Here is a 16,981-nt window from a genome sequence, read left to right as displayed (position 1 = left end):
CCTAAAACATGCATAAGAAATCTACTGTCAATTTGGGCTTTACAGAAGCTTAAAGACAAAGTTAAATATACAAAGAGGCCAGATCTACTTGAGAAGGCAGAATGAATAACACAGAACGAATAACATTAATATTCCTTCTAATGTGTTTGACTGATAAATCTCATGCAGTTTGCTAATTATCTAAATCTGTCACGGAAAGAACATTCCTTAACAAATAACCAGGTTATAATAAATAAATTTTGCAAATCGAAGTCTGTTAACTATTTAAGCTTAAATTGCAAGTGCACATCAAACTAAGCCTATTAAAATCCAAAATGTAATTGGTACAATTATAAACTTAGCAAATATGCTGCTATGAAACACAGGAAAGCAAATCCCAAGAACATGGCTCTGCTAAAACTCAGGCCCTCCCATCTAAGCACATGACAGGACAAAACCGCACTTTTGGCTTTTGTTAAACAGAACTGAAGAGAACTATATGTTTGAAGACAAGTGCATGAGACGGAGATCAGGAAAATCATGAAAAATTGCATTTATGTATGTTGATTATGTGAGGAATTGCTTGACTGAAGTGCAAACAGTAGAGCTGGAAAAGGCAGGAATTGACTAGCGCGCTGAAATTTGTACTATACATCTCGCGGACAGGAAGCTAAATAAACATACACTTTTTAAACAAAACAGTTTGCTGTGGAAGACTGCATAGAAGGATAATTTTTCTGTATAACTTTCAAAACTTACTAACAATGAGGAATATATTTTTGTCAAAACACCACATAATTGGAGAATTCTCTGATTTAATGTGTTAGACCTATAGATCTAAGGTCAATGGAAGCTTCTTTCATTTACCACATAAACCATGTGATACTTACTTTTAGCCCCAATAATGCACCTGATTCTTTTGGCATGGTTGTTCTTTTGTTCAGAATAACACGCCCAATTAAGCGATCTCCCTCTTTAGAAGGCTGCCACGTTACTGGATGCTGTTAAAAAATGAGAAGCGGAACTGAAGAAGTGCATCCATTCTGTATTTACAGGCACATTTATAAATCAATAAAATTTCTGGATCATTATGTCACGGTAGACACAAACATGCCTCAGACGTGTTACATACTGCACATGAGCTTTCTATTGTTATATCTGTTGGACTCTGGCTTCATCATGTATTTATGCCCATTGTAAAAAGTCTTCAGCACTAAGTCTTCAAGTCCAATTATAATATAATTCAAATTTCAATACAATTAAACATTTAAAACATACCTTAGGTAGTAAAATTAAACATTTACTTTTGTATTCCACGACCCCAAAAAGTGCTTTCATCAATTTTGTTCTTTAGAATGATATGTATGTTATACAGCTCTACCACATGGGTTCACTATATAATAAAAATCCAGATGTTCCTTTCCCACTCCAAGTAGAAAAAGCCACTAATTTCTCCCCAAGCAGCATCACACTCACAGCTGCTTTTGTGGTGTATTGAAATTTAGTATCATGTCTATAAAATCATTAAACTCAAGTTAAACTTCAGGTAATTTTACTAGTATACATTCTGATGAAAATTTCTTTCTAATTTCAATTTCCACAAGCCACTAAAACAAATATTCATTTAATTTGTATAGAATATTTTTTACAACAAAATATTTATGCTGAACTGAAATAATAAGCAACTATTTTAATTCATACTTATTAATTTCTTTTTTCCCAATTCTTACCGAACTAATAGGGGATGTCTCCCTGCTGTGCCACGTGGCAGGATCCAGCCAGTAATAATCCAAGTCACCTGAAAAAATATGAATAAAAAGAAATGTGTAATCTCTCAAACAGAGAAAGATGAATGAGTGATTACTTCTGCATGCATGAATTTTAATGTTCAATAGTTCAATGAAGCACATATAAAACCTATATTATGATTCAAATTAACTTCATTGGTTTAAAAAAAATATAGCCTAATATTTATAAAAACAAATACACATAATAAAGCATTTATTTGGACTTGCTTTTCACAGCTTGCACCTCTGAATCACTTGTGCATTCAGGCTGGTTTTGACTTCGCTCAGTCTTCTTCCAAGAACAGACCTCAATGCATCACATTCACAGCCCTCCATCTCCTCCCCATCTCCATAACAAACACACAGGACTATGGTTAATGATGACAGGAGAGAGAATACTCTACAAAATAAGCACTGAGCTTTGGTTAAGGACAGAACAGTCAACCACACTCAACAATCTGCCAAGTAGGTGATGTACCATACAGACAGAGAGGCACAGGAGCTGGTAAGACAGAATCACAGAATCACAGAATCACAGAATCACACAAGGTTGGAAAGGACCCATTGGATCATCGAGTCCAACCGTTCCTAACACTCCCTAAACCATGTCCCTAAGTACTTCATCCACCCGTTCCTTAAACACCTCCAGGGAAGGCGACTCGACCACCTCCCTGGGCAGCCTGTTCCAGTACCCAATGACTCTTACTGTGAAGAATTTTTTTCTGATATCCAACCTGAACCTCCCCTGACGGAGCTTCAGGCCATTCCCTCTAGTCCTGTCCCCTGTCACTTGGGAGAAGAGGCCAGCTCCCTCCTCTCCACAACCTCCTTTCAGGTAGTTGTAGAGAGTAATAAGGTCTCCCCTCAGCCTCCTCTTCTCAAGGCTAAACAACCCCAGCTCTCTCAGCCGCTCCTCATAAGACTTGTTCTCCAGCCCCCTCACCAGCTTTGTTGCTCTTCTCTGGACACGCTCCAGAGCCTCAACATCCTTCTTGTGGTGAGGGGCCCAGAACTGAACACAGTATTCGAGGTGCGGTCTCACCAGTGCCGAGTACAGAGGGAGAATAACCTCCCTGGACCTGCTGGTGACCCCATTTCTGATACAAGCCAAGATGCCATTGGCCTTCTTGGCCACCTGGGCACACTGCTGGCTCATGTTCAGTCGGCTGTCAACCAGCACCCCCAGGTCCTTCTCTTCTGTGCAGCTCTCCAGCCATTCTTCCCCCAGTCTGTAGCGCTGCATAGGGTTGTTGTGCCCCAAGTGCAGGACCCGGCATTTGGTCTTGTTAAACCTCATCCCATTGGTCTCGGCCCAGCAGTCCAGCCTGTTCAGATCCCTTTGCAGAGCCTCCCTACCCTCCAGCAGGTCGACACTTCCTCCCAGCTTAGTGTCATCTGCAAACTTGCTGAGGGTGCACTCAATGCCTTCATCCAGGTCATTGATAAAGATATTGAACAGAGCTGGACCCAGTACTGAGCCCTGAGGAACTCCACTTGTGACTGGCCTCCAGCTGGAGTTAACTCCATTGACCACCACTCTCTGGGCCCGGCCATCCAACCAGTTTTCAACCCAGGAGAGTGTGCGCCTGTCCAGGCCAGAGGCTGACAGTTTCTGAAGCAGAATGCTGTGAGAAACTGTGTCAAAGGCTTTACTGAAGTCCAAGAAGACTACATCCACAGCCTTTCCCCCATCCAGTAGTTGAGTGATTTTGTCATAGAAGGTGATCAGGTTAGTTTGGCAAGATCTGCCTTTTGTAAACCCATGTTGACTGGGCCTGATCACCCGGTTCTCTTGCGTGTGCTTCATGATAGCACTCAAGATTACCTGTTCCATGACTTTCCCTGGCACTGAGGTGAGACTGACAGGCCTGTAGTTCCCCGGATCCTCTCTGCAACCCTTCTTGTATATGGGCACAACATCAGCCAGCCTCCAGTCTAGTGGAACTTCCCCAGTCAGCCAGGACCTCTGGAAGATGATGGATAGGGGTTTGGAAAGGACATCCGCCAGTTCCTTCAATACTCTTGGGTGGATCCCATCCGGCCCCATAGACTTGTGGACGTCTAGCTGGGCAAGCAAGTCTCTAACCGCCTCCTCTTGGATCACGGGAGCCTCAATCTGCCCCTCTAACTCTTGGATTTGTAAACAGAAGGAACAACTTTCTTTGCTATTAAAGACTGAGGCGAAGAAGGCATTAAGTACCTCAGCCTTGTCCTTATCCCCTGTCACTGTTATTCCTTCTGCATCCACTAGAGACTGGATATTCTCCCTCGTCCTCCTTTTCCTGTTAATGTACTTGTAGAAAGACTTTTTGTTGTCTTTCACAGACTTAGCGAGTTTTAATTCTAGTTGGGCCTTGGCCCTCCTGATTTTTTCCCTGCACGATCTCACTTCGTCCCTGTAGTCCACCCAAGATGCCTGTCCTTTCCTCCAGAGCACATAGAGCTTCTTTTTCTTATTGACGCATCTTGAGATCACCCTGCTCCACCAAGCTGGCTTTTCCCCCCCGCCGGCTCCTTTTCCGGAACACAGGGATGGCCTGCTCTTGAGCTGATAGGATTTCATTTTTCAAGAGCGCCCAACCCTCATGGGCTCCCTTGCCCTGAAGGACTGTTTCCCACGGGACTTTGCTAATCAAGCTTCTGAACAGGCCAAAGTCTGCCCTCTGGAAGTTTAATGTGACTGCTTTGCTAACCCCCTTCTTAATCCCACCTAGAACTGAAAACCCTATCATCTCATGATCACTTAATCCCAGGCGTCCTCCAACCGTCAAATCCCCAACAAGACCTTCCCTATTCACAAACAGCAGGTCTAGGAAGGCACCCTCCCTTGTTGGTTCGCTAACCAGTTGTGCAAGGAAGTTGTCTTCGATGCACTCCAGGAACCTCCTAGACTGTTTCCTTTCTGCTGTATTGTACTCCCAGCAGACATCCGGAAAGTTAAAGTCTCCCACAAGGACAAGAGGCAGAGATTTAGAGACTGTCCCCAGCTGTTTATAGAAGAGTTCATCAGCAGCTTCTTCTTGGCTGGGTGGTCTGTAACAGACTCCTATCACAAAGTCCCCTTTCTTGTGGGCTCCTCTGATTTTAACCCATAGGCACTCGATCCCGTCCTCACCGTAATCCAGTTCGAGAGTTTCAAAGCACTCTTTGACATAGAGGGCTACCCCGCCTCCTTTCCTACCCTTCCTGTCCCGCCTGAAGAGTTTATATCCCAACATAGCTGTAGTCCAGTTATGCGAGTCATCCCACCACGTTTCTGTGATGGCAATGACATCATAGTCACCTTGCCCTACAACAGCTTCCAGCTCATCCTTCTTATTGCCCATGCTGCGTGCATTGGTGTAAATGCACTTCAGCTGGGCTGATGAACCTTCAGCCCTCATAAAGGGAAGAGAGTTTATTCTCGATTGACTGGTCCTTGGAATAACTAATTCCACAGACCCAGTTTTATCCTTACTGTCCCCACTTATACTCGCCCTCACTTGCCCTATTGTGGTGTACTGGTGGTCCTCTCCAGCACACCATTTCTCAGCCGCTGGTTTCCCACTTCCAGGCTCATTCCCAACTAGCCTGGTCTCCTCCCCTTCCCCCTTCACATCTAGTTTAAAGCTCTATTTAAGAGCCTAACCAGATTTTTAGAGATAACTTTAGTTCCCCTTCGAGACAAGTATGACCCATCCCTAGTAAGAAAACCTGGGGGTGGGTGGGTCACCCCATGATCAAAGAAGCCAAAGCCTCTCTCCTCACACCAGGCTCGGAGCCAGGCATTAATCATCTGTACGTTCCTGACTTCCTGCTCCATATTCCTTAGTATTGGGATGGAGCTAAACACCACTTGCGCTCCAGAGCCCTCAATCATCTTCCCTAAATCCCTGAAGTCTCTTTTGATGGCTTTCAGCTTTCTGCGCTGTAAGTCATCATTACCTATTTGAAATACTAAGAGGGGATAGTAATCCGTTTCCTTCACCAAGGAAGGGAGTTTTCTATTGATATCCCTCAACGTAATAGAGTGTCAGGCAAAATAGCCACACAAATAGAGCAAACAGTGCCAACAGCAGATAGGAGTTTGTAATCTTTCATTTCACTTGGGACAAACTTAAGATACTATGTACATCAAGAATAAACCCCTGAATTACAGCAGTCTGGAAGTCTGGAAGCCTGGAAGCCATGAGCCCATCAGGCCATGGAGGGGAACAGTGGGTAGGGTTTAGGAGAAAAGACAATAGTGTAACACCACAGAAAATATAATGAATTTATGGAAAGCTAAGGGAACCACAATTCGACTTAATATACTAAAGTTCTAGAAGGCTGAGTTGGTAGCAAAAAGCTCCAAACTTCACTGGCAGTCGTCTGTGATAGAGGACTGATACAACTGTGTAGTTCAAGACGGAAAAGGATGAGGCAGAATTTGCAAGGGGAAGTAATATCAGGCAGTGCAATTCAGAGTGCAATTTTCTTTGCAAAGAGGGAAGGTGCAGGTGATATTGAGAAGAACAGACTAGAACAGATCCAACAGAAGGATAAATGTGAGATTGATACAGCAGGAATATGCCTTAAGTATTTCTGTGCCAGCACTCCTTTTAAACAGAATATACCTGTGAGCTATGAAACTTGGCATTATTTCATATCTTTGTGCATTGCCACAGTATATTAACAAAAATGCAATAATGTCATTAGAAATGAGAACGTGTCTTTCTAATGCTGTCTTGCAATAAAACTAATATATAAAAGCTTGATCTGAAATAACCAAAAGGTATTTTTGAGTTTTATCTGAGAAAAAGTAGATGATTCTGCCAATTAGCAAAGAAACACCACCCTACCACTCCTCCAAACCAAAATCAGGGGCTAGTTTTAGACCATGAAGGAAATATAGTTGTCTCTTGATTAGGTTTATCACTCCAGGCATTTTTCACCCTCACTTAGGACAAGAACATTGGCCATTTGAAATATGTTAGTGGAACATTTAGTAACACTTTTTTTTTTCATTTACAAGTGATTTTCTTTTCAAGTGTTTAAATTATTAGGTCACAGAGTCAGTTTTTTTTTGCAGAACATCTCTCCATACGCTTTTCTAACAACATTCCTACAAACTGTTTATTGATCGTTTAAAAGCCACCAGGTAAAATACCTACACTATCACTAAAAGATACTTATTGGCAATAATCTCTGCAGTCTTGATATGCTCTATAACTTCAGAAAACGTATTTTACTTATTATGTAGACTTTAGGCAGTGCATTTTCACTATGTTATCTTAGAAAACACATTTCTATAACACTACTGTTAGACAACTCCTCTCACTAGCACACAGGCATCCAATAGAAGACCAAACAAAGAATGCTTCTAACAAATAAATAAATACATTTACATGAACAGTTTATAATTTTTTTACTTTTTCCTAAAAATATTTAGATGCTGATTATGAAATACAAGTTGTATCACCCTTTATAATCCACAAAATCTTTAATAGCTTATCAGCTGCATGATCATATGCACAAGCCTGATTTTAAACAGGTTATTATTACCAATGTGGTTGCACTAGCTACTACAGTCCTGCAGTTTTGGAGAGCTTAACTTCACATTTAAGATCTTTCAGTTTTATTTTTAGCATCATTCTTTGCATATATATAGACTTCAAACCTGCAACAAGAACAACAAATTCATGATGAACCAGACTGCCACCTCAAGTCCTGGCAGTAAGCTGGGACCTGTGGCACAGAGCTCTCCAGTTTTCAGTATTGCACTCAACAGTAACACCAAAACCAGCTCTCTCCTGTGTAAGCTGGGCTGCCACGGGCAAAATACAACACATTTTGCATCCACATTTCACAGCTGTTTGCTCAGAAATAGAAAAAATGTTCAGGCAGGAATAAATGTCAGCTCCAGCACACAGAGGTGTGTGTCCAAGCACTCAAAGAAATTTCTGCTCTTGTCTCCACTGCTCCCTGCTCTCCTCACTTCCTTCCCCAACTGCAGCTTCTCAGTCCAAGTTTCTTTGCTGCTCTCCCTCCTGGTTATTGTATACTCACGACCACCCGAACCACGCATGTAGCATCCTTTCTCACCACTGTAGCAAGATCCTCTGATGTCTTCTACGTTCTAATTTTCCTTCCTCACCACCTAGCTAACCTTTGCTGCCTTTCTTCCCTGTCCATGTTATTGCCACTCTCCACCTTACGTCTCCTGCCACTTCTGGCTTTGGTGTTCTCTCTTTAGGTTGTGCATTTTATTCCCTCATTCCCCTCAATACTAAGCTACACCCTCACAAGTCCCTCCCCTTCACACATAAACCTTTAGCTTTCTGTCCCTTTCACTCTTCCGCTGTCTGTTCTGCACTTTGGTAAATTCCAAGCCACCAGCTACATCCACCAAAGCCAGCCACAGCCATGGTCCTTCCACCATCTGCTTTCAGAAGCTGACAGAGGAACTGCACTGCAGATGCGGCTGTACTAAGCTAGAGAACAGATGACACACTGAGAATGCATAAAGGTAGCTTTCAAATAAAAATTCTTGACTGAATGCGACAGGTCTACAATTTGGTGAATATTTTAAAAGCTGAAAAAGTCCATTAAAAATTCCCATTAAAATCCACTATGAAATAGAACACTAGCATGCAAACTTTTGGTTGAATCTACAACTGTAAAAAGGCTTTTACAATGGAAAGCGCTATTTAATTCACATTCATAAATACTCACAGAACAGAACACAGAAATTAAAACATAAAATAACAGAATCCCCAAATGAGCTCTGAAAATATTTTATACTATCAGCACTGACAACAGGGGCTTGACATCTGCAGTTAAGTACTCTGTAACAGCTACACTTCTGAAAAATAATTTCTCCTTGATCTTCCTATGTCATTGCTCCTTCTTTACTTAATGTCTACTTATGCCATTCTTGAACTGCCATATTGCATAACTATTTGTGTAATTACATGAAATAATTTCACTGAACCAATACTTTGGAGAGCCAGGAACAGGTAAATAAGAAGCAAAATCTTACAGTCTAAGAGCACAGTTTCAGAATTTTGGATTTTCTCAAAAAAAAAAAACCCTAATAAAACTCAAACAAAAAAAAAACTATACAGAGAGTACTGTCTACCAGTAAAAGTCACTAAAAACAGCTAGTAATATAAGACAAATTTAAGACATTACGGAGAGGAAAAATCAGATTTTCTAAGGACTACATAATTGATTTACAGGCTTAAACTGCTTCTAAACACTTAAAGCAATCCCTAAAATTTAAAGCCATGCAAAACTTAAAAGTAATAAGCCACTACGAAAATTTGCATTACTTTTTTATATTACTGATATATTTCTAAAATATTAAAAATGTATTTCAATATAAAGCATATTGCAAAAAAAGCATTTGCAGTCATAATGCATGATTTATTTAAGACCAATGGACTGAAAAAGAATATATTTATAAAGCATTTTTTCCTGAGGGAATAATTCAAAAGCTGTATCCCATCGGCAATGAAATACTTTTCCTATTAACATGCTGCTGCTCAATTATTTTATTCTTGGACACAGATGGATATAATCATAAATCCACTTTACAAGACACAAATGCGTTCCTTTTTTTCCTGTGAGAAATATTTTGTAGTCTTCAATTCAATTTCAAGACGGGAAGTAACACTCTAATAAATTGCCATTGTTTTTATATCCACAACAGGCGTGCCATCAAAACAAAGAGAAAGCAAAATTCAAACCCCAGAAATAAACATTTTCTTTAAAATACTTCATCTTCAGCAGCAGTACCCATACCAAAATCTAATGCTGGGATACTGCAATTTCAAGTGAAATCCTGCAATGCTGAGAAGTGCTGGAATGGAGTCTTGTTTCTCTTGCAAAGCCAAAACAAGCACAAAATATGAGAAAGTCTGTTATCGTGTATGACCAGTTGTGCTTTTCCAAAGAATCTTGAATACCAGAGATAAAACACTCCTAGATGTTTCCCCAGATCCACCCAGACTGTATTTGGAGACTGACGATGCTCAGCAAAGAATGCGCTTCTGGTGTTTTGCTCAAATCCAGATGCACTAGATTTGCAGCAGCTACTTAAGAAAAGAAGCAGACAGCCTAATCGTAAGAGTCCGTCAGCCCATGTTAGGCACTTAATTGAGCCTAACGTGTAGCTGCTAATTAATAAAGCAGTTCTATCACAAAAATAGGAAACTTAGACAACTGGTTTTAGAGGCTGGATTCAAAATTTAGGTGCAAATTGTCTTCCTATATAATCAGACAAGATCTCTCTAACACATGCAACAGCCATTTATTTATTTCTACCCTTGATAATTTTTAGGGTCAAATATAGCATGCATCAAACAGCCAATAAAGCTTATCAAAGACCTGGAACATCCTCTGTTATGTCTTCACTGTTCCCATGGAACTGGCTCAGTATCTCATGGAAATGATCAGTTGTTTCCCAAGATACAAGTCAACAGAAGCCACATATCTGCCTACAGAAAGTTACAAAGAATGCAAAGAAACTCCATGTATCAACTCAATTACCTTTCTTCTTCATAGCCTGAGTTTTCATGAGTTGCTGACAGTTAGAAGACAACTCTACATGCTATTAGTAAATGTTTTCAGCACAAAAACATCTGGCTGCTGTTACAGGTGTGATAGGTGCTATTGTTGAGCAAGAAAGTACTTCTATGCCCAAGAAAATAAAATGCTAATCGTTTTATCATGTCAGATAAACAGTGTATGTTTAAATCACTATTGTCAGGCTGCTAACCACATAATAATAAAAAGAAAAGACCTGTACCCTAGACAAACCTCCCATTGAAGTGACAAGCAGAGAATTCATAAGATAGCTATTGCCTATTTATACAGAACCTTCACAATAATGCTCATTATCTCCTTGCCCTCAAATCAAATCACTTACATCTTCACTGAACAAGGGTTGTGTTTTACCATTTACGCAGTTCAAGGACAGGCTCGCTCGTGTGACATGTGAGAAGAACATGACACATGACTGAGAAGTTTTATTTTGTACAGAAAACATATAATTGCATTGGATTTCAGTTCCCTGCTGGCATGTGTCCTAAACATTAAATGCTAACACACCGTAAGACTCCAAAGTTCAAATAAAGACTAGTATTCTATAGAAGTGGCCATTTACATATGTATAATAATCAAATTTGGAGTACAGACGGCACATGTGCCTGTGACCCCTATAGTTCCCAACGCTAGAGCCAGCCTTCCAGATTGTTCCCTCAATTCAACATATATCTAGGCATTTTAGTGCAATGATGAGATAGAACATTGTTTCTTCTATATCTTAATTCATTTTCTGAGTAACAGAAAATCATCAAAAAATTGTCTAAGGAATTTTGCCAAGCATCAGGCTTTCAGATCAGATAACTGACAACATGAGATGATTCCGAACACATTGAAAATAAATCTTGATTCCTTACTTTTGTGTTTAGAAGGTAAGGACATTTTATACACTTTCTCAGACAAAATGAACACTTCAGTATTTGATTTTGAAACAAACACATCAGTTTAAATTTTTTTATAAAAAAGTATCACACTTTTGTGTGTTGATAGATCGAGAATGTTTCTCAAAAGATGTAATTGCAAAACACCTTCTAACAGAGAAACAACAAAGCCCATTTGTATGTTCACAAGGTGGATTTCCTACCTGAATTATCTCAGTGTCATTAAAAGGCTTTATAAATCACTAACAGCAAAGAGTACTAATCTTGTCAATGGAAGCTTGAAGCCAAAAATCACAACCTACGCAGTCAAGTAACAAAGTGAGTATTTGTGACTGTTTCTAAAGCTTCTAATATGGACAGAAGGAACGTAACAAGGAAGCTGTTCTAAGTTTCTCAAATATCTAGGAACTCCCTGAGCAAACATTATTTAGTTCCTTCACTCAAACATTGAGAGCGTTGAAGAGTCCCTCAACCTTTTTCAGTTAGATCCTTATTTTTATCTCAGAGATGGTCTAAAATGTTATTCTGAGGATGTGTGAGTCTTATTATAAGCATGTAAGTCAATAACTATATATGATCCTCAAAGCTCACAAATGGATGGCTCTCACAAGCATGTTCTGTAAGGTCATCAGAAAGCGTGTTTCAGGGGCTAAAGAACCTGGAGAGACTTAGAGGTGCAAAATACCAAGATGTATGAACTTTCATTGATTTAATTCTTTTAAAAAGCTTTATTAAGAAGACTTTTTGAGGATATAAGAAAAATGGTTAACACTATCAAGAACTTCAAAACAGCAAACATTTTAATTGATTTTTGATACCATGGTATCTAAAGATTTAAGAAAACTTGTGTTGTTTCAGGAATACTTCTGAGTGCTAATTTTGCTGACTTTGACTCTCAAGTGGAAGTTAATTCTTTAGACGGATGGATATCTCCTTTTTGAAATTTAGAGCTTCCTTGAATAAATTTATTATTATTATTGAATTCAAATTCAATATTGAAGCTAACTTGTTGTAGCAGCTAATTTAAGTTCCTGTTTTATATAACTAACACTATGTTAGCTTTGGCATGGTCTCTTAATTAGATTGTTGTTCCGTGTACAACAAAACTTGCAAAATGTATATAGCAAGTTAACTCAAAAAGTCACATGGGCTTGTAATTTTGGAGACACATAGACAGCTATCAAGTACACTAAAAGCCCTACCAGCTCTTAACTTCTCTGCTGTTCTAAAGGAATTCCTGGCACTTCAAGTATGCCATGCTCTTCTCCAGCCTAACACAATTTTTCTTTAGTGTGGTTTTTGTTTGGTTTGGTTTGATTGCCTTTTATGGAGAGGTGGGAGAAGTTATTTTAAAAATCCCACACAGACAAAATAGCTTTCAGCTGTTGCATGTGTTGTATTGGGGTTTGGTATGGGTTGTGGTTTGTTGTTTTTTTTTTTTTTTGCTGTTTGTTTGTTGTATTTTTCCCTGTGGACATTTAGACCAACTGATTAGGTGTTAATTGCAAAAGAAGGTCAGCACTTTCCCCCTGACAATTCTAAAAAAGATTCAGTTGAATATTTTTTAATTTTAGTATTTGTTAAAAGACCAATTTGTGAACAAAATTATAATTCAAAATAAAAGCTACAAAAAAAAAATCCTCTATAACTCCAGCATGTTTCTACACTGCCAGTAGACAGGAATTGTAACAGGGATAAGCATACCAGATAAAAAAAAAAGTAGAGCTGTGAAACAGCAGCTGGTGCCTTAGAAGTCCCATGGATACAATGCCTAGTGCAGTATTAGTGCCCTGGTAGCACCTACTGCAAATAAGGTGACCAAAACAGGTATGCCCAGGGAGGCTTGTTTGAGTATACATTTTCTCCTACTGCTGGGAAAGAAAAATAAAAGGCATTTTCTGCTCACATATAGTAGGTAATACATGGTGTTTATAAACACGCTAACTGAAAGAACAGCAACTGTGAGCAAGGTTTCTCATTATCCACAGCGCCCTGGGAATAGGAAGGAAGACATTGAATCTTTCTGTTGATTGTCCAGCATACACACACAGAACCAATCATGCAGATCAGCACAAGTCACTTGAGAAATAATAAGTTTATATTTCATAATCAGTTATGATTTCATTTTCATGAAAACTGAGGGAGATCATTTATCTCAGTCATTAACATGAACAGGAAAGCCTGAGAAGGAAAAAGAAAAGCTCTTCGTTGTTCTAAGCTTCAGGAATGTAGAAGGAAATACAGCAGATGAAATTCTCTGGATTAAAGAGAAAAGCACTTAGCAGTGCCATCATGAGGACCTACTCCAGAGCACCGAATTAGCAACATGAGCCTGGAGAGTTTTGGGCTTTTTTTTGTACGCATTGATCTGAATCCTACATTATGCTGCATTTGAAGATAATGAGAAGTTTTAAAGGCTTTTGTTTCTCCACTTTGGAATACAGTAGGAAGAATCCTTGGGAGTGCACAGTCAGAGATCACTGACACTAGGAAAGCAACCAGTAAAGGACCTTTGGAGTTTTGCTTCACACCAATAGAGAGAAAATGTTTAAGAACGTGATAGTGAATAAACTTGATGTGTAAAAAGACAAGGAAGCTGAGCAGAACAAAACCCAAAAACTTTTATACAAAAACCAAACAAACAAAACAAACCCAAAGAAAAACAAATAAAAACAACAAAACCAAAAGGAAACAGACAAAACCAACCACAACAAAAAAACCCCAAAACAAAACACTCCAACTTTAGAGAAAATAAGGAACTGTCCGCGATAGCAAAAGGAATCTAGCGATCATGGAAACATTTGAAGAAATAATACCAACAGCAGAAGCACAACCAGCCCAGTACAGAGGAAGGAGAAACGCAGCCAAAGATTGATCAGCTAAGTCATAAATGTTTTCAAAAAGCCAAGGTGATCAACCAATGGAAAGTTGCCTATGAGTGAGTAACTTATAATGACAAAGTACCAGGAAGCATACAAGACAAAATTAGAAACACACAAATTTAATGCAAGCAACAAAGTACAAAAAAAATCTTGAGATTATTCTGCAAACATTTAGTCCCTAGAACTTATTATCTCATACCAAGTACCCGCTGTTCTAGAGGAGTATGGACTGAGCCTGCTACTATTTGGCTCTATCAGTAAATTATATCAAGGCAGTTAAGTATTTTTTTAGTTTTCAAGAATAAGTTCTCCTAAAAATAAACTCAGGTAAAAGCCATAGCAACAAGTTAACAATGTCTGTAGCATAAAAATGAGATGGCATGTCAAAGCAGGAAGAGGTCAGGCTGTCTAGACTGTATTTTATACACTAGGCTAATTCACTTCATCCTGGAGTACTTCTAGACCTGTCTGAAGCTATCTATTTCATTGCAAGGAACAATCCTTTCTTTAGAATTAGTGGAGTTTCGCAAAGCTGGGAAAGGTCAGACACAGCATGTATTTTTAAAGGAGAGGGGAGGGGAAAAGAGGCCAAAAATTACAGACCAAATCAACTTAGTATCCATTCCTGAAAAAATGCTAAAGAAATGATCTTTAAGACAATAAGAAGAAAAGAGATGAGACCTAAACATCAAAGTGTCAATAATAAACTATTCTACTTTCATTTCCTACCACTGCAGTATGATAGGTAACTAACAGCAGATGTCAAAGGTCTTCAGTTGATCAGGGTTTTGCTTAGAAGCATGCCATGTTGAAGTCATACTAGAAAAAAATGTAAATAAAACCAACGTAGGTCAAAAAAGCTATTTAGAAAAGTATATTTTAAGCAGCTAAAATTGATAACAAAAAAAACAGAAGTATTCATTAGGCAGGGCCTGTCTTGTTTGTAATAGTCGACACTCACATTACCATTGTAGATAATAAACAGAAACATACTCAATTTTCAGGTAACCTGATCCCGAGGAGAAAAAAACGGCCACTTACAGGAGGCCAGGACAAACTTCGAAGCTATCTTGACAAACTGGAAAAATTAATTGAAAAAAAGAGGACCCAGATCAGAGTACAAGGAAATGGTTCCACGCCCAGACTAGGACAAACAACTATAAAAACAGAGAAAATAATTCGACCAGTCTAGCTGTGCAGAAGATGATGAGGTAGATATACTCTGTCACAGTGGTAATAGGAGAAGGTAGCATAGAAACCTGACTGCTGTCTGAAAATCACCACCCTTGCATTTGATGAGTTAGCAGGGCTGGCCAGAGGCCAGGCTTAGTTCCCCTGCCTGCTACTTGCCACCAAGTACCTCCCTAGGTCAAACTGGTGGAGAATTAAGATTTTGTTGTTCCTCTTAGGTTTTGATTTTTCTTTACTCTTCACCATGGATTTTCTTCTGGGCACCTTTCCACCCAACCAACACCCTGACACGACAGCGACCTTGATGACAGCTTAGTCTCTCAAATTTAACCGAGTTAAATTTTCAGAGTAGAATATTTAGCTTAACTGAGGCGTAGTTATGGGAGAGAGATGAGTTAAATTTAATGTCCAGAGAGGTAGAGATGGTCTGGCTTAGCAGTCTTTTATAACTCTACAGTTTGTTCCATAAAAAAGTCAAATGCTTTCAAAAGAGCCCAAAACAGACCAGGGAGGATGCGGGGCTAGTGTGATTTTAAAATATCTTTTAGTTCTTCCAATACTATGCTATTCCAAAGGCTGGAGAAGTGCTGATGTATGCCATTGCTCACAGCATAGCCTCAAATTTCCGCAAAGCAGTGTCACAGCTCTGTACATCTCAATCCCAGCCCTAGTTCACCTTCTTCACCTACTTCTGCCAAGATGTGCAAGGGGGCTCTGGAAGGCAGTCTTTGGATGACTACCAACAGTGAGTACCCTGAAGAAGGAACAGGGGTTTTACCCTCTTTATGTAACTATAAACTTAATAAGCATTAGAGTGAGTGCAAGGTTTTGATCTTAATCAAAGGTTTTCTCTAGTTTTATCCTTTAAACTCCATGCAGAACTAAGGCTGACCATTGCCTCTTCCAAGCCTTACTAGCATCTTCTTTTCCTGATACTCTTGCTGTTGTTTCAGTTCCATTTCTGCTCTGATTGCTGCACAGCCCTATTTTCTACAATGCATCTCTCCAGATTCTGCCCTCAGTATACTCTTACTCACCTCTAAACTCTGCTAAAATAAATTAATTTCTTAATGCATGTTAATGAACACGGCTGTAATATTTGAGAGAATAAAACTTCTTTCATGACTTATTCTATTATACAATCTTTAGGTTTAATTCTTCTAGTGAAAACACGACTTTTGAAAAATGAATTTTGCAGACAGCATTATCAACTAGTTAGACATAAGATTTTAAAGACCTTTGTTATTCTAAAAAAACACTGTGTAATACCCAAGGAACTTGCAATCATCAGTTCTCCTTCTCCCTTCCCCTTTGATCCTTTAGTGAGTTGGCCACGGACCTTATTCCAAACACAGATTCTCCCCCACTCACACAGTCCCAAGGAGAGGGCTGATGTCCTTCCCTGTTCAGAAAGTGCATTGCATCAGTATGATGATGCAGAGATAACATACAGCATAGCCACAACCATACATTTATTATAACTCATATATTATTATTATTATTAAACCCATAACTGTATATTATACTGAGTATAATCTTAATCTACATACATGGGGTTGATTATTTTATTTCCTAAATAATATGCAAAAATAAAAGTAACAGAATCATATTCCATTCTGAACTTGTTAAAGCAACTAACAACAGCACAAATCAGGGTATCAAGGACATATCAACTGCCTTTTTCCAAAGCAAAATT

General features: G+C 39.1%; 1 protein-coding gene across 50 annotated transcripts in view; it reads right to left on the bottom strand.

Moving 5' to 3' along the window:
• Positions 1 to 16,981, bottom strand: part of RIMS1 (regulating synaptic membrane exocytosis 1) — a 327,910-nt gene that overhangs the window by 152,649 nt on the left and 158,280 nt on the right. For all 50 annotated transcript variants that reach the window (XM_054061002.1, XM_054060978.1, XM_054060958.1 and 47 more), the window contains 2 exons: positions 1,710 to 1,777; positions 870 to 980 (listed from right to left, as the gene is read on the bottom strand). In XM_054061002.1, the coding sequence (XP_053916977.1) occupies positions 870 to 980; positions 1,710 to 1,777 (179 nt within the window). The remainder of the gene's footprint in view (positions 1 to 869; positions 981 to 1,709; positions 1,778 to 16,981) is intronic.

This window comes from Cuculus canorus, chromosome 3, assembly GCF_017976375.1.
Source record: "Cuculus canorus isolate bCucCan1 chromosome 3, bCucCan1.pri, whole genome shotgun sequence".
Lineage (NCBI taxonomy): Eukaryota > Metazoa > Chordata > Aves > Cuculiformes > Cuculidae > Cuculus > Cuculus canorus.
This window is presented reverse-complemented; position numbering and strand designations above follow the sequence as displayed.